The sequence below is a fragment of the Dermatophagoides farinae genome, chromosome 4 (genome assembly GCF_024713945.1).
Source record: "Dermatophagoides farinae isolate YC_2012a chromosome 4, ASM2471394v1, whole genome shotgun sequence".
Lineage (NCBI taxonomy): Eukaryota > Metazoa > Arthropoda > Arachnida > Sarcoptiformes > Pyroglyphidae > Dermatophagoides > Dermatophagoides farinae.
This window is the reverse complement of record NC_134680.1, coordinates 937,088-955,283: the sequence shown is the minus strand read 5'-3', so window position 1 is coordinate 955,283 and position 18,196 is coordinate 937,088. Positions and strand designations below refer to the sequence as shown.

General features: G+C 31.0%; 3 protein-coding genes across 6 annotated transcripts; 1 reads left to right on the top strand and 2 right to left on the bottom strand.

The window, feature by feature from the left end:
• The first annotated feature begins 532 nt into the window (after window positions 1-532).
• LOC124491154 (uncharacterized) lies at window positions 533-14,345 on the top strand. Of its 3 annotated transcripts, none has more exons than XM_075730484.1 (8): window positions 533-747; window positions 821-2,988; window positions 8,957-9,258; window positions 11,209-11,350; window positions 11,417-11,640; window positions 11,716-12,042; window positions 12,106-12,211; window positions 12,283-14,345. In XM_075730484.1, exons 2-8 carry the CDS (start codon window positions 1,002-1,004, stop codon window positions 12,927-12,929), a joined length of 3,735 nt encoding a protein of 1,244 aa, XP_075586599.1. In that variant the 5' UTR covers window positions 533-747; window positions 821-1,001; the 3' UTR covers window positions 12,930-14,345. The 3 variants fall into 3 exon arrangements, with proteins under 3 accessions (XP_075586599.1, XP_075586600.1, XP_046909733.2); XM_075730485.1 differs by lacking the exons at window positions 533-747; window positions 821-2,988 and adding exons at window positions 4,328-5,708; window positions 5,763-6,366; XM_047053777.2 differs by lacking the exons at window positions 533-747; window positions 821-2,988 and adding an exon at window positions 4,334-6,366.
• On the bottom strand, window positions 14,284-16,699 carry LOC124491153 (uncharacterized). The gene is made up of 3 exons (XM_047053774.2): window positions 16,220-16,699; window positions 15,442-16,151; window positions 14,284-15,385 (listed from the first exon to the last, which is right to left on the bottom strand). Exons 1-3 carry the CDS (start codon window positions 16,568-16,570, stop codon window positions 14,485-14,487), a joined length of 1,962 nt encoding a protein of 653 aa, XP_046909730.1. The 5' UTR covers window positions 16,571-16,699; the 3' UTR covers window positions 14,284-14,484.
• Window positions 16,678-18,154, bottom strand: LOC124491156 (uncharacterized). 2 transcript variants are annotated; one of them, XM_047053779.2, is made up of 3 exons: window positions 17,578-18,154; window positions 17,193-17,498; window positions 16,678-17,128 (listed from the first exon to the last, which is right to left on the bottom strand). In XM_047053779.2, the coding sequence occupies exons 1-3, from the start codon at window positions 17,666-17,668 to the stop codon at window positions 16,980-16,982; spliced, it is 546 nt and encodes a 181-aa protein (XP_046909735.1). In that variant the 5' UTR covers window positions 17,669-18,154; the 3' UTR covers window positions 16,678-16,979. The 2 variants fall into 2 exon arrangements, with proteins under 2 accessions (XP_046909735.1, XP_075586602.1); XM_075730487.1 differs by having other exon boundaries at window positions 17,569-18,053.
• Window positions 18,155-18,196: the final 42 nt, after the last annotated feature.

The following is an 18,196-nucleotide window of genomic DNA, read 5'->3' as shown; positions in this document are numbered from 1 at the left end:
AATTCAGTTCAATTTTTTTTCTTTCTTGGTCCGACATTTTTTTTTTGTTGCTGTCTATATGTGTGTGTATGTTGCTGTACGATTATTCGATAGTAACAAATTCTCTTCCGTAATATTTAATGATAAAATGAATGATCGAACGAATTTATCCAAAGAAGAATCATCATCAACAACATCGTCTATCGACTTCCTCCTCCCATTCGTCTTTTTTTTTGTTCGTCTCTCACTCTCTAACTCACTTTCTTTATTTTAGAGGGTTTCCCATGGAAACAACCATCATCAAAAACAACATCGCCCATTACACTTACACGCACAGACATATATGAATTTTTTTTTCACGAATTTAGGACACGGAGTATGGCAAATAGATGTCAAATGGTTGGTGGGGTTCACACAGAATATGTGGAATAGCAAAGAAAAAAAAACTGAAAAAGAGGAATGGCCTCTATGTGTGTGTAGAATTTTTTTTTATACGGTTCATTTTCGATTATTTTTTTTCTATTTCAAATGAAGAATAATTTTTTCTTTTCATCTTCGGCTTCAGAGATACGATAAAAACAACAACAAAAACAACAACAACAACAAAAATTATGTTACTTTGGCATTTGTGTGTGTGTGTGTTGTGTGTGTATGTTCTGTGCAAATTCACACATAAGCATTTACAGTGATTTAGAATCGCCAACGCCAACGCCAACGAATTCAATTTGATTCAATCAATTTTGACATTGAATCATTGATATTTAAAAGGTTGGTATCATTTAAGTCTGTGATGGAGTTAATTTTTTTTTTTTTACTGAAAATTGATTGTTTTTCGTTCCAGTTTTGTGCAATTCAATATGAAGAATATGATCTTTGTTATCCATCCGTTGTTGTTGTTGTTGTTTTGTTTTGATATTTTTAAAAAATGTTAAATCATTACTATTATCGATTGATTGATTGATTTTCGTTGAAATTTATTCACATACAACGCCGGTGTTGTAATTTTAATCATTTGAAACAAAATGACCACTTCAAGTATTACAACGGAAAATAATGTTACAGCCAATAATAGTAGCAATAATAATAATGGATTAGCATTAATCGAATCATTATTATTCGATCCAATGATGATGATGATAACGACAACATCGACGGCCACCACCACCACCACCACAACAGCGACAACGACAACGTCAACAACGTCGACAACATCTATATCGACATCGACGCCAATAGCAGCCGAAATAGTGACAAATCAATCGTCCATCAATTCCGGTCAAACAGATCCATTGATTATTACAGATAATGTAGATCTGGAAAAAGCATTAATATTAGAATCATCATCATCATCATCGCCATTGAATGATACAATTTTATTACAAAATGTTTCATTTGATCCAAATTTTTTTGATCGTATCAATTTAGATACATTGTCACAACATTGTCAAATGACAACAACAACAACAACAGCAACGTTAAATAACAACATTGCATCAAGTGGTAATGGTAGTGTTGGTGGTGGTGGTGGTCTTCTTCCTGTAACCACAATTGTTGATGATGATGATGACGATGATGATTATCTTGATAATCTAGAGCTACAATTATTGAAAGATAATAGTAATACTTCACCATCATCGATTACAAATCATACAATATGTATGGTTGGTGGTAGTGGTGGTGTTGTTGTTGTTGATGGTGGTGGTGGTTCTTCTTCCGGTCAAACATTTCTTAATTCATCATCATCTGATCCATTGGTTAGTTCAACAACAGCAGCATTTGATGGTGATCATCCATTATTACAAACATCACCAACACCAACAACAACAACAACAACATTATCTCAACATCAACAACAACAATTACGATCCAAAAGAACAACAATAGCGAATAATCCATGTGATTTTAATGATAGTGATGATGATGATGATGATGATATTCAATTTTTTCGTGATACAAAATCATCGATGATGACCAAGACATTAACATTGATACAAAATCCACATGAAATATCACAACATCAGCAACAACAACAACAACAACCATACACAAATCAACAACAATTATCATCAATCGAACAACAACAACAACAACAATCAACAACAAACATATCATCGATACCGATTGAAATTAAATCAAATAATAATAATAATAATAATTCAACAACATTGGCTCGTTTAACATGTAATAATAATGCAACAACAACTATGCCACCGCTACAACCAACACAACATCATCAAACGTATCAATTGATTAATGAAAAATTATTTCTTACCACTGCTGGTGGTTTACCAATATCAACATTATCATTGGCAAATATTGGTAAAATGGTCGGATCAAATGTATTGGCCATTATTAGTGGTGATCAACAATCTCAACAACAATTTCAACATCATCATCATCAACAACAACAACAACAACAACAGAGGGAACAAAATCTAAATCAAGATCATCAAACGAAAAATTCAGTTGTCCTTTCGCATCATAATCATAATATTCATCATCAACAGCAACAACATAGTGGCCAAACAATTATACGAACACCGATAACAATTTCAAATGGATCAACAACAACAGCAGCAGCAACAGAAACATTACCTACCGGTAATCATCCTCATCATCATCATCATCGATTGATTATAATTGAAGAAAAACCATCCATACAACATCAGCAACAATCAATATCCGTTTCTGAATTATCTCAACAACAGCAGCAGCAGCAACAACAACAACAGTTTATACGTACAGGAAATACAATTACAACAATAAAGAAAGCAATTTTTCCACCAACATCAGCACCACTGCCATCTACACAAATGGCAACAATTATACAGAATTCATCTGCAATTGAAAAACAATTACAACAACAACAACAACAACAAAAATGTTTACAATCATCATCATCATCAACAACAACAACAACAAATGTACCGATAGCAACGGCAACAATGACATTATTATCAACGGTTACAGCAGCAATGGCTTCCGGATCCAAAACAATTGATCCAAAAGGTACGTCATTTATGAATTTTTCTTTTCCTGTTTTATGTATCATATATCGAAAGAAAAAAAAATCGAACGTTCGAATGTGTTTTGTGTGTTGAAAATGTTTCAACCCTTCCATACATTTTTTTTATTAAAAAGAAAAAAATTATAAGTGAAAAAAAAACCGAAACCGGAATCAGATTTTCAATTTCGAACAAAAAAAGAAGAGCAAGAGAGGAAAAAAAGTAACAAAAAAAAAGAAAAATTTCAGACAAACATTGATGTCTGTCTGTTTGTTTGTTTATTTATTTGTTGTTGTTGTTGTTTCATCAATCGTCTGCCGTGTAAAATAAAGCCAAAAAACGACAAAAAGCCTCCCATCTGAATGGTAAAACAAAACAAAACAAAAAACTCGACTTGAATCAAATGAATGAAAGCAGTTTTACTATAATGAAAAAAAACCTACCACAACGAACACATAACCATCATCATCATCGTACTTCCGCATCGAATAAATGTCTGAAATATGGAGAAAACAAAAAAAAAATTTGTTCATTCATATAGACACACACACACACTTGTTTGTCTATATGTAAAAATGATAAAACTATTACCGATGTTGTGTATGTGTTCTTGGGCTCCAGCAACAACAAAAAAGAGCCCAAAACAAGATAAATCCTTAAAATCAACACGAGACTTTTCGTTGATTTTTTTTTATCAAGAAAAAAAAATTTTCGTTTGTTACCACTGTCTACGATGATGATGATGATCTTGCAATCGATGTTTAATCATCATCATAATTTTTATAACCCGAAAAAAAAATAAAATTCAAGCTCGTCAATGAATGAATGAATGAATGAATGAATGAAATCAAGAGAAAAACAGAAAAAAAGCAATTTTCAAGCATGGCAGCAACATCAGCAGCAGCAGCAGCAATAGCAACAGCTATACAGCGGTGAACGAACTACAACTGGAAAATGAAACAAACAAACAAGCAAAAAAAAAATGATTCGATTTGATTCACGAATATATGAGAGAGAGAGACAGACGAAGAGAGAACGAGACTATTCAGCAAGCTATTGGTGTTTTGTTTTTGGTTTGTTTCGAGACCATGTTGCGCTAGCTTTGCGTGTGTGTGTGTGTTGTGATTGAATTTTTTTTTTTTTTTTTGGTGAATCCAGTTATTTGTTGTGTTATAAAATTTGAGACCAAAAAAAAAAGAGAAAGAGGAGGCGGTTCAAAAACCTTCAAAAAAAAAGCCTTGCCTTGATAATATCAATCGGTGGCCATTCGGTTTTTATTTGATTTTTTTTTAAATTTTTGTTGTTGTCGTTTTTTTTTTCGTTCCGTGGTCGTCATCATCATCATCCACATCATGATCATGGTTGATGGTTGATGGTTGTTGTTGTTGTTGTTGTTATTATTATTATTGACTGCATTGGTGGTGGTGGTGGTCGTCGTCGTTTTCTTCATAGTTTTCATCTTTGTGGTCTTCATCCATATATATATGAAAGTTACAATGTTCGTATTCATGTAGCTGTTTCTTGTTTCGAATGAAAAACACTGTTTATTTACCTGTTGCTGGTTTTTTTTTTTTTTTTTTTTTGATTTTTCACATATTCGATATCAATGAACAATCCAATGATAATGATAGAATGGAATGGATTAGAATGATGATGGTTGTGGTGGTGGTGGTGTTGTTTCATTTTCATTCAAATCATTTTAAATCATAAACATCGTGTGTGTGTGTTTTGATTTTTAAAATCAAAATTGTTTTTATTGTTTGTTTTGGTTAAACCGTACATGTGATTATTGTGGGTGTGTATTTTTCCTAGTTTTTACTGTTTCAAAAACAATCAACAAAATATGTTTTTTGTTCCGGTTTTTAAATGATAATTTATTCTAATTGATTCCAACATTATCATCAAAAATTTTTTTTTTTATAAATGACATCAATGGATTATTATACATTGGACAAACATTGTCCAAATATTCTATCTCCATTACCGGTGATTAGTTCAACATCATCATGTATGGGTGGCGGTGGTGGTGGTGTTGGTGGTGTTGTTACAGGTTCAACATCATCAACATCGGTTGCAACAGCGATTGCTGTATCATCAACCGGTAGTGTTGGTGGCACTGTTGCGGATCATTCGAATAATGGATTTCTTAATAGTCCATTACATTCAATGAATCCATATGTAACATCGAATGGATCATCTGGATCTAATAATAATTCTTCCACAACTACTGCTACTACAAATGGATCATCATCTTATCGTAATGGATCCACTACTACTACTACTACTAATAATAATAACAATGATTCCGGATATACTACTACAACATTATTATCATCAACAGATAATTCTGTTTCCGCTCCTACTTCAGTGATTGTTGCACATACAACAACCGGTAATGATAAATTAATGGCCAATACAACAAATTCTGCTGTAGATTTATTTGCTGATGATACAATCATAAATGGTGCTGGCACTGGAAGCGGAAATGGTTATTATAATCTAGATAGTAGTAGTAGCAGTACTAGTAGTAATTGTAGCAACAATAATGATCAACAACAACCCTTTACGATGGATCCTCATCATCCTCATCACCATCATCATCATCAGCATCATAACCATTTGAATAAGAATTCTCATCATCACGCCAGTCATCCACACGCCCATCATCATCATCATCATCACCAACATTCAATGCAATATCATCATATGGAAAATGATGGAAAAGTAGGTGGTGGCGGTGGAAATTATCATAATAATAATGGTTCAAATGAACAACAGAATCCTGGTTCATCATCATTATATGCAACAACGATACCGGATTCACCATCATCATTAATCGATGTTAATCATGGTACGATTGTTGGACCAACAACAACAAATACAAACAATGCACATCATCATCCTCATCATCATCATCATTCTCATCCACAACAACAACAATATCATGGTCATCAACAACAACAAAATGGCTATCATCATCATCATCATCATCATTCACCACAACGGCCACAACAACAACAACCACCACCATCATCAAGATCAAATGGATCATGTATATTGGCAAAAAAATCAACAACATCAACAAATTCATCACAATCATCATCATCAACATCATCATCAACATCTAGTTCACCAACAACATATGATATAAAACGTGAAATGGCTGAATCATCTGTATTAAGTCCATGTAGTACTGTATATCATCATCATAATGTTAAATCACCATCGGCAACAAATCATCATAATTTACATCATCATCAAATACATCAAACACATCATCATCAACATCATCATAATTCTCATCAACAACAACAACAACAACAACAATCACACACCCCCCATCAACAACAACATCATAATCATCATCATCATAGAAGAAAAGGTCAGGTTCACTACCAAATAAATGGAGAGTAAATAGAAAATAGACCGTACATCGAGCTTCTTTTGAGCTGTCAAAAACTCATTTTTTTTTCTCGTTGTTGTTGTTGTCCATTTCTTTGGTCTTGGGGCTTCATATTTTTTTTTGCTGATGTATACGAAAAAAAAATGTCAATGCCCGTTCACTGGATAATAATAATAAAGAGCGATGGCCAAGAATGAAATCCAAATATGTCTGTGTGTGTGTGTGTGTGTGTGCGCCTGTTGTATGTTTACAAACACACACACAGCGAAGACGACGACGTTGAAGATGGTGAAGACGAAGAAGAAGAAAAAAATTTCAATGTTCTGTTCATTCTTATATTTTTTTTGATTTGATTTGGTAAAATCTGCTGTTGTTGTTTTTGTTGTGTATGCGCGAAAATATTTTATCCCAAAAAGGTCGTTCGCCTTTTTTTCTTTTTCTCTTTCTCTCTTTTTCGGGTTCGAGGGGTCTTTGCATATATTTTTTTTTTTTTTTTACTTCAGTTGATCACCATCATCTTTGACCATACACACACACGTCTTTATCGAATTTTTATTATTGTTTTGTCTATGTTTTACTTGTTGTTGTTGTTGTTGTTTGGCCTTGGCATTTCTTTCTTTCTTTGGCTGATGTGGTTGGTTCCATTTGGTTTGTTGTTGTTGCTTTTATCGTTGGTTGATAGTGGTGATGGACCTTTGCAATGATGGTCCATTGGTGTTTTCCATTCCTGTTTTTTTTTTCGTTGCAATGTATGCTATAATAAATTGGATCTGAATTTAGTCTGAATTGGTTGGAAAGGTCGACCTCGTGGTCGTCTTTGGATTTTTTTGTTTGTTTTTTTGTTTGTCGATCGAATTTCATTTCGTTTCGGTCAAAATTGTATATATATAGTGGGGTGGTTTGACAATTTTTTTTTCTGCTTTTTCATTGCCACCAACACATTTGCTTCTGTTTTTATCGAGTAAAAAAAAAATGAATGATGAGTATTATTATTCTCATCTCATGGGTTCATAGTTCATTCTATAGTAGACACTTACCTGGCCCAAAAATAATATAGGTCCAATAACAAATGCATTTTTAAATGAAAAAACAAAAAAAACAATAAGAACAATCGATTGTATATGATGAAACTATCGATTTCGAATGTGCTAAAAATTAATCTTACTTTTCCAAAAAAAAAAAAAAAATTTTTTTGATAAAAAAAAATGAAATTGAATAATGAACATGTATAAAAAAAAATTCAATTTCATGAACATTGTGACCATCAATCTGACCAAACCGATTGGCATACAAAAAAAAACAAACACACACACACCTAAATATCTAGTCTAGTGAAAAATTCAATTTTTCTTTTTCGTGTATACATTAGTGTGTATCATTATCATCATCATCATCCACATCCACATCCAACTTTTGGTCATCATAGCCCGTGATTGTTATGTTGATAAATTATTTTTCCATTTCATTCCTTTTACAATGAAAATAATAATGATGTGTGTGTATGCTTGTGTTTTCAAAAGAGAATAAAACGACGATGATGAAGAAAAAAAAAATTACCCGGCAATGACACAATGGATCATTTGTGTGTGTGTGTGTGTATTTGTGTATATAGCCAAAATCTTTTTTGCAAAAAAAGAAGAAGAAGAAACAACAAACTCTTTTGGAACAACAACAATGTTTTTATTTTCTTTGGAAAAGCCAAAGAAATGAACTAAAAGTTTTTTTTTCCTCCCGTTTTCAAGTGGATCCAAAACACTTCCGGGTTGATAACATAACATCGACAATTGATCATCAGTGAAAAGAGAGAGAGAGAGAGCTAATACGTTGCTCATGCACACGATGAATGTCGATCATGTTTGTGAAAAAAAAAAATGAAATGCCATGATGATGACGAAAATAATGAAATTGTTAAAAAAACGAACGATTCAATAATATTCGATTCCAAAATATTCGGAATTTTTCTTCCCGGTTAATGACGTTTATTCCTGGGACCAAAATTTTCATCATCATCGTCATCATGGAACAAAGATTGAGATCAAGTTTCCCAGAAAAAAAAATAAAATACAAAGACACGTTCGATGAATTCGATTCACGCATGCGATTTCTATGCAAAAAAAAAAATTTCGGGATTGCGCCTATGGGCGTCATCGTCGTCGTCGTCGACGGTGCCCATCGTATCTCTCTCTCTCTATCCCTTTTTTAATCATTTTCATCCAAATTATCATTATCGTCGCCATCATCGTTGTTGTTGTTGTTGATGCATTTCCTTTCTTTTTTATCATTTTTTTTTCTCAAAAAAAAAAAAAAAATTTTCTTCTATATTCAATGGTATTTCCGCCATTTTTTTAATTTTATTTTTCCGTCCGTTTCAATCAAATGATTTCATAATCATCATTTAAATATAATAATTATAATGGATAGTTAATGATAATGATGATGATGATGATGATAATAATCAAATGTAAATTGATTAAAAAAAAGGATAATTAATTTTTTTGGTTTTTTAAAGTTTTTTATTCTGATTGTTTTTATAAAAAAAAAATTTAATTGTTTTTTTCTGTAATAACAGGTGCCGGTAATCAATCAGTAATCTCTACAAATGGTGATTCTACAAATGGAAATAATACGACAACAGCGGCAACAACAACAACATCAATAACAACAGGTGTACCAACAACCACTGCAACATCAACGGCACAATCATCTACTACTACCGGAAATGGTCATCAACAACAACAACCACAACAACAATTTACCGATGCAGATTCGAATAGCGGAAATCCTAGTTCAAAAGCATTTGTACCATGTAAAGTTTGTGGCGATAAAGCTTCGGGTTATCATTATGGTGTAACCAGCTGTGAAGGATGTAAAGTAAGTTTTTTTAAAAAAAATTATTATTTACAAAAAAAAAATAGAAAATCGATCCATATGATCGATTTCCGGTTAGTTTTGTTTTTTTTATGTTCCAAAAGAATATTTCCGCCAGTTAAACAAATAAGGAACAACAAAACAAAACAATTATACAGTATTTTATAAAATATGAAATTTGGTTTTTGAATGGATCGATTCAAATTTTTAAGCGCAAAAAAAAAATTTGAAAAATCAAGATAAATTTATGTCTGATATAATCTTTAAATGATGATGATACGTTCTATATGAATGCCACGATGATTCATTCGCATGTTGAATCCGATAATAGTGATTATTGTTATATATGTAGAGAGAAAGTAATGAACGGAAGAAAAAATTTTCAGGATCTTGATAGAAGATTTTTTTTTCGTTAGCAAACACGACAATTCAACAATTTTCACTATTAAGGTCACATAACGACGATCATCAACCTGTTGATATTGTTCCTGTGTTGTGGAGAAAAAAACTTGTTTTTTTCTCTTTCTTCTTATGTATGACTTTTTTTTTCGTTCCAATTGGAACCTGTGTATGTGCGTGTGTGTGTTTTTCATTGTTACCAATGATTATGATGATGAATGCACTTCCGGATTTTTTTTCTTTCTTTCTTTCTTCACTGTATAACTTTCATTTCAATTCATAAATGAAACAAAACACAAAAATGTGAATAAATGAATGAGAGAGGGAGGCAGGAAAAAAAAAACGAATTTTCATTTTCAATTTTTTTTTTCCAAAAACATTTTAACAGTGAAAATACCGAATGGCGGGCAAAAATGAAAACAAAACAAAACAAAACAAAAATCGGTAGATTACCGGGTGGATCATGAAGGTGGTGGTTGTTTGTCACAATCCCTGTAATTGTAATTTCAAATCATTTCTCTTTTCAACAATAAAATATAACTTGAACTTTTGAATCATAATTCTCATCATCATCATCATCATCATCATTGTGTATTATGAATAATTTGACTTTTCAAACACACACACACACACACACACGCGCGCGTATATTATATAACAATCCAAAAAAGAAAAAAAAAATCATTTGGATCCGAAATAAAAAACAATTGCAATTATTTGTCATTGTTATTGTTGATGATGATGATGATGATATAATAATGAAATCTCGTTTGTTTCATTCAATTTTTCATATAAAATAGAAATTGATAGGAAGAGAATGCGAGGGAGAGAGAGAGCGAACGAAAAAAAAACAAGGAAATGCAACAGGTTTTTTTTTCTTTTTTTTTATCAAAACATTTGTTATCAGTCCTATAGTTTCGTGGTGCTGGTTGTAGTGGTAGTGGTAGTGGTAATCAAGATCAAAACCAAAAAAAAAAAAAAAATTGACCAAGATCAATTAAGTTCTTTTTTGCGCACATCTTTAATCATTAGAGTGTGTTTGTTTTTCTGTTTCCGATTCCAGATCCAAATTATCATCAAAAAAAAAAAAAAAATAGAAAAACATTTCCGGAATCAGATTTTTTTTTCATTTCAAAGTATGATAGCCTTTTTTTTAATCATCATCATCATCATTTTTTCGTTGTTGTTGTTGTTGTTGTTGATTCATTCAAAGATAATTTCATAGATAGATAGATGGCGACAACATAATAATTATATATGAAATGTGGATAAATATATAATAATTATGTGTACAATTTAATTTTTTTTTGTTTATTTTTTGTTTTTCATAACAAAATTATCATTATCATAATGGCATATTTGCTTCTCTCTTTACCTTTACCTTTTTTTCTGTTTATGATATAATTTAAAATTAATTAAAAATGACCCAAACACTCAAGAGATAATGAGTTGTTGTTGTTGTTGTTGTTGTTGTTGTTGTCGTTTGAAAAAAAGACAAATTTTAAATCCTTGTTTTTTTAAACGGAACTTAATTCAAATTTTCTTATCCAATAGGGTTTTTTTCGACGATCAATACAGAAACAGATTGAATATCGTTGTTTACGTGATGGAAAATGTTTAATAATACGTTTGAATCGTAATCGTTGCCAATATTGTCGATTTAAAAAATGTTTGGCCGTTGGAATGTCAAGAGATTGTAAGTTTTATTTAAAAAAAAAAAATTTCAAATCACCATTGTTTCATCTCATTATTATTTGTTTAGCTGTTCGTTATGGACGTGTGCCGAAAAAATCCAAAGAAAAAGAACGTATGGATGAAAATAAACGTGTTACACAAGCAGAAGCCGATCAATCATCGAATGGTGATAATGAATCAAAAGATTTAGCTTGTTATGAGATTGCATTGACCATATCACAAGCTCATCATGATAATTGCTCATATACAAATGAAAAGATTAAAGGAATCAATAAGAAACCAATATATCTTGTAATAATAGCTAATCAATTGATAATAATTATCAATTTAATTGATTGATTTCATTTTCATTTTCATTAATTATAGCTTTCAAATCAATTGAAACATGAAACAGAAACCTGTTCATCACCGGATATTGGTTCCGTATCGGAAAGTTTAGAGGCACAAAAAATTGAACTATGGGAACATTTAGCATTATTGATTACGCCATGCATACAACGTGTGGTTGAATTTGCCAAACGAATACCCGGATTTTCCGACCTAACACAAGATGATCAATTGATTCTAATTAAATTGGGTTTTTTCGAAGTTTGGCTTGTACATATATCGAAAACTATTGATTTCATTGAAAATACTTTAACGTTTGCCGATGGATCATTCCTTAGCCGACGACAATTGGAATTAATGTTCAATGTAAGATTAGTGATTCACTGATGATTGCAATAATTAAATTCTTTTTTTTCCATTCACAATCAGCATGAATTTGTTGGTAATCTATTTCATTTAATGTCCGGATTGAATAGTCTTAATTTGACCGATGAAGAGGTGGCATTATTTTCTGCCATTATTATTCTACAATCAGGTAAATAATTTCTAATGTGAGAGAGAAAAAAAAATTTCATTTTGAACATCCCTTTGGTAAAACTTTCACAGATCGACCACAAATATATGATGTAAAAGCCATCAATAAGATACAAGAGACAATAATTGCAGCATTAAAATTTCAAATCAATAAACATAGAGAAAATGAAGGTCTACAGACAACATTCCAGAAATTGTGGATGAAAATCAATGAATTACGTGCACTTGGTTCAAGCCATTCATTACATTTACAATGGTTTCGTACAAATTGGTCCAGACTTAAACTACCTCCATTGTTTGCCGAGATATTTGATATACCAAAAATGTCATCATTCTCTCAGCAGCAGCAGCAGCAGCAGCAACAACAACAACAACAACAACCAATGAATAATAATGATAATGATACAATGATGATATCAAATAATACTACTACTGCTAATACTACTACCATACCATCAACAACACATCAACAACAACAGCAGCAGCCGATAATTACATCGAATAATATTATACAAACAGCAAATGCAACAACATCATCACAAGTACAAATACAACCGGCAACTACAACACAAACAATTATTAAAACTGAACCATTTGAACAGATTACAATGATTGATGGTACTACATCATCATCTGCATCATCATCATCATTATCATCGACCAATGTCAATGGTCAAACAACAGCCATGAGAATCAAATTAGAGGATAATGATTGTTAACCATATACAAACACATACAAACACACACACACACCCACTTCCATTCATTTATTAATTATCATTGTTATTATATTAATTATTATTATTATCATCAAATCAAGGTCCATTATCATCACCATCTCATCAAATCACTTCCGCTTTCTGTTTTTTTTTTCTTGGCTCCATCTCGCTCTCTTTCCAATTTTTTTTTTGTTAAATTTTTTATATATTATATTGTATATGTTTGTGTGAGTTCGAGTATGTGTGTGTCGTGTGTGTGTGTGTGGGTGTTTGATTGATTGATTGATTGATTCGTTTGAAATTTTTTTTCCCCACTCATCATTTTGTAACATAATAATTTTTTTTCTCATCCTTGTTTGTTTCATGGTTTGTTATCATTATTATTATTATTATTATTATTGAATTCCATTTCCTTCTTCTTCTTCTTCTCAGATATTACCTCCTTCTTCGTTTTCATTCACTTTACAATATACAAAAATACTAAAAAGAATCACATTGGATACACACACTTCTTCACACCCCTTTTTTCCAATGGCTAATTTTTGATTCTATATACAATATACACACACAGACACATTGTTTATTGTTGTTTTTTCTTTTGCAAATTTGTTTTTTTTTCATCCAAATTGATCACATTTCATTCATTATTTAGCTCTGTGTAAGTGGTGATTTCCTTTTTGACAAATAACACACCCACACACACTGCATTTTCTTTCCTTTTCCATTTTTTTTGAATTTATTTCCATATTGATAGATAGAATATATATATATGCATATTTACATCCAATCTATTTGATACATTGATTTACATCATTTTCATTTTGAGGATGGAAAAATTTTACATTTTTTTTTTTTTTTTTGGTTTGAGTGTGTAATAACCAAGTAAATTCACTGCCGATGAATTTTTTTTTCGCTGTTGTTAACGTTATTGTTGTTTTTTTTCTGATCGCTAAATCCAAATCAAATCAATTTTTTTTTTCCAATTTATGATTCATTGATTGATTGGATGGATTTTTTTTCCTTTATATTCAATTCATTAATTATACACAGATGATTATGACATTGATATTCATTTCAATTTTTCTACATGATTATCATATATATTTGTGTTTTTTTTTCTTCATACACGCACACGTTTAACATAACAAACTAGACGAATATACAAAAAAAAATTCTGATTCCAAAACAAACAAAACAAACAAAATTACAACATCATGACACCTGTTAGAGAAACCAAAAGAAAGACGAAAAATTTACCAGTATTATCATCATCATCATAATTGAAAAAATTTAGATTTTATTAGCATTGACACACACACACATACTGACACACACACAATGAGACACGTCCATCTACATTATCTTTCATTTTATTTATTATTTATAAATATCTATCTATATATATAGAAAATTGAATTTTTGACAATCGGACAATTTTTTTTAAACACCAGCAATTAATGTTCAGTGATGATGATGATGATTTTAAAAAAAAGTTAAAATTGTCAAAACAGGTACTACCATCTATTGACAGAAACAATAACCAATTGTAGATTTCCTATTGTTGATTTATGGAAAAAAATGGACTAAACGGTAGTTGATTATCGGCCATTGATTCAAGTACAGCTGCCATACCATGCATCTGTATATAATCTGGTCTTTGTGATGATGATTCTAATCGTAACATTTGTGTTCGACCATGAATTAATTTTTCCGTTTGACGAAGAAAATGTTCAGATGGAAATTCTTTTGATGATTTCATTCGTATCCATAAGTGTTTAAGATCATCTGCATCATCGAATATATCAGGTTTTATACGTTTAACGATTGGCATACAAATTGAATCAGATGATATGTAATGAAAATTTTTGGACATTTGAAAATAATTATATGGATCATTGGGTCGTGATTCTCCATGCATTTTTTTACATTTTCGATCTAATTCAATGAAATTCTTCCATAGATCATCGCCAGATATCTTATTTACAGAATCATTGAGCTCCTTAATACGCATTGTTCTAAATTCATCAATATCAATGGCATCTGTTGATATTGATTTCGTCGATAATGGTTTCGGTTTTAAAACGACCATTTGTTGATTTCGTAACCAATTCTCATCCAATATGATCGATGTTTCAATTTTTTCAACCATATCCGAATGTGGTTCATGTAATTTTTTCAATAATTTTGCTTTGGATTCTTCAAAATTTGAACGTTGTTTAGATAGATCTTTTAGTTCGATTTTAATCGAATGTTTAGCGATTTCATTCTTTAGTTCTTTCCGCTGTCGTTCGTTGCGATCACAAAGAATAGATAATTCAATTGGAATGGTTTTAAAACAACCATGATCATTGATGAAATTAATCGGAGCCGTATTCTTTTCGATTGGTTTGTCTTCTTCGATGAACCATGATTGATTTAGATTTTTCTTCAGAAATCGAAAATTCGTCTGGAATAGACTGTAATAAATAGATTCGAATTTAAAACAAATTTGAACATGATAATTGATACTTACAATGATTCCATTTTAACACCTTGATTCAATTGTCGATGCCAGCCAGAATTTCGAAACTTATGATTAGCACTTTTAGATTTTTTAAAATTTTGCTGTGAAATGAGTAAAACTTTACTAGGTTTTGCCGTCTCTTCTTCTGGTATGATCATAGTGGATATATTACGACAATTTTGTATTGCATCTAATACCTGTTGTCGACCTTCGGATGTTTTAAGAAAATCTTGTGCAATACGTGATGTACATGAATATCGAATTAAATTGAATACATTTCCATGACGTGGTAATGATGAAAGATAATCTTTTCGTAATGTTGGTCGCCTTAGTTTACGACATATTGGCTGTGGTTCGATTGAATCTTCTTTTTTTGGGCTAATAGCCATTGTATTCGATGATGATGGCAATGGTGCGTCAATGCTGCCTTGTTCCAATGGTGTTGTTCCGCCAAGACGTTCAGTTGTTTTGTGTTTTTTTCTTCTATAAGTTGAATCATTGTTATCATCATCATCCGAATATAAACTAATTTCGGATGTACATTCACCACCAATTATTGAATTAGAATGAGCATCGCCATCATCATTATCGGAATCAGAACAACAACTATCATCTTCGGTGGTCAAATGTTTACGTTTTTTTGATTCGATTTTTTCAATTATATCATCCATTGGATCGTAGAGCATATTTTCTCGAAATAATCGAAACATTTTCTTTTCCTGTTATTTAATGAAAGAAAAAAAACCATAAATGAATTCAAAATTTTCTCTTTTATTTGGATACATACATTAAATTTGAGTTTGTACAAATTGGGATTCACAAATATTTCATGTTCTTGAAGTTCTATTTCATCATCATTTAGACCAGAATTATCCATATAATTGGCAAGTAATCGATCAATTTCTGCAACATCATTTGCATCGAATTCTGGTCTATTAAAATTAAAATTAAAATCATCATTTGGTTCGAATAAAAATCCAGATCCATCGTTTTCCCATTGATCATCGAATGGTTTTTCGTCTATTTCAGATTCATCGTGATCATCACGAACAATATTAAAATAACGAAGGATATCGTCGAAATTTCCTGGCATTCCAGATTTCTGACCCGAAGGTCCTGGTTTTTGTTGATCATCCATAATTATGGAATGTCGAAAAAAAATTTGTTACAAAATTTTTCAATTTGTTTACAGCCGCTGAGTTGTGGCTATTTTAACACAAACTGGAAAATAATTTTAACGGTGGATTTTGTTTCAGAATTTTTTAAATGTTTTTTTTCATAAAATTTTAAATAAAAATTTTATCGATAATACAAAATATAATTGAATTAAAGAAACAATATGAAATAAATGATCAATATGTACAGTGATACAATACAACGGTATGAAATAAAACCGTTAAATGTAATTCCAATGGAAAACTATTAGTTGAATATATATATGGAAACTAATAATTTGACAGAGCATGAAATCGCGATGATTTTGTTTGTTTCGAAAAAAATAACTTATGATTAATTGATGTATCACCAGATTTGATTTTTTTTTGTTTTCAGGCATCAAAATTAACAACAAATGGTTCGTCACATTGAATTTTGAAGCCATCCAAAATGGCTGCATTCAAATTCAGTGCTAATTCGGTGATTAATTTATAATCATCCATTGGCATAGGATCTTTGTTTTTATGTGGATAATCGCCGCCTAATTTGTATTTTCGAAAAATTAATTAGTAAATCACTATGAATAACATATTTTTTTTTACTACCTGTAATCAATGTTGTCGAATTCGATGGCAACGTAACATGACGACGTATGGCCATCAATTTATCTCTATATGTTTGTTCACGATCAGTAAGATCGGCTTGTTCACAACTTTTTTCAATAGCAGCTATATCAATCACTCTGGATGTAAGACGATCCAAAACATTTTGATATAATTGATTCTGTTGGTTTTCCGTCTGTTGTTGTTTAGCATTCGAACCATTTATTTGATTGGGAATATTTTGATTTTGATATGATTGATTTACATTATGATTATTGTTTACCATTGTTGAACCATAATGAGAATCACCTAATCGTTTGATTAAAAAAACAAAACAAAAAAAAAATTCAATTACAAAATAATAAATAAAAAAACAAACAAATCATACCATCATTGATGCCGATTGGATGATCCAGGATACCCTGTGTTTCATCATTATCACAATCAGGTTTATTAAAACAGCAACACCAATTTCCCATTATTTAATATTGTTTTTTTCGTAACAAACAGTATGATTATGACGATGTTGAAATGGTGGTGAATGATTGATGAAAAAAAAACCAAAACAAAAAAAAAATTGCCAAAAAAAAACTTGAAATATCAAACACGGAAACACCCGAACAACAATAACAATATTATTATGTGTCTCGTTTATTTCTGATAAATGAAAAAATTTTCGCTACGATTGAATTGATTTGATGATTTGTTTTGAATGAAAATCTATATATATAGAGAGAGAAAGAGAGATCGTTGTTGTCAAGGTTGATCAGAATGATTGTGAAATAAAAAGGATTCTATCAATCAATCAATCAATCAATCAAAAATAAATGATGATCAAAGATAATTTTGACTCATCATCCAAAACAAAACAAGACAGAAAACAAAAAATATGAATTGCATAAAAAAAACATTGAGTGAGCTCAATCTGAATTTATGGCATAACCACAAATAAATTGAACGGTGGCGACATCCATCCACCGCTGATCGAAGCTTTCAAAAAAAAAAAG

What these genes read in the sequence shown, in the direction of transcription:
- LOC124491154 (XM_075730484.1), top strand. Translation starts at nt 1,002, where the DNA reads ATGACCACTTCAAGTATTACAACGGAAAATAATGTTACAGCCAATAAT. An exon ending in CAAAACAATTGATCCAAAAG is followed by an intron (nt 2,989 to 8,956) that starts GTACGTCATTTA and finishes CTGTAATAACAG; the next exon opens with GTGCCGGTAATCAATCAGTA. An exon ending in CATTATTATTCTACAATCAG is followed by an intron (nt 12,212 to 12,282) that starts GTAAATAATTTC and finishes AAACTTTCACAG; the next exon opens with ATCGACCACAAATATATGAT.
- LOC124491153 (XM_047053774.2), bottom strand. Translation starts at nt 16,570, where the DNA reads ATGGATGATCAACAAAAACCAGGACCTTCGGGTCAGAAATCTGGAATG. An exon ending in TGTACAAACTCAAATTTAAT is followed by an intron (nt 16,152 to 16,219) that starts GTATGTATCCAA and finishes ATTAAATAACAG; the next exon opens with GAAAAGAAAATGTTTCGATT. An exon ending in GGTGTTAAAATGGAATCATT is followed by an intron (nt 15,386 to 15,441) that starts GTAAGTATCAAT and finishes TATTTATTACAG; the next exon opens with TCTATTCCAGACGAATTTTC.
- LOC124491156 (XM_075730487.1), bottom strand. Translation starts at nt 17,668, where the DNA reads ATGGGAAATTGGTGTTGCTGTTTTAATAAACCTGATTGTGATAATGAT. An exon ending in CATCAATGATGGTATGATTT is followed by an intron (nt 17,499 to 17,568) that starts GTTTGTTTTTTT and finishes TCAAACGATTAG; the next exon opens with GTGATTCTCATTATGGTTCA. An exon ending in TTCGACAACATTGATTACAG is followed by an intron (nt 17,129 to 17,192) that starts GTAGTAAAAAAA and finishes AATACAAATTAG; the next exon opens with GCGGCGATTATCCACATAAA.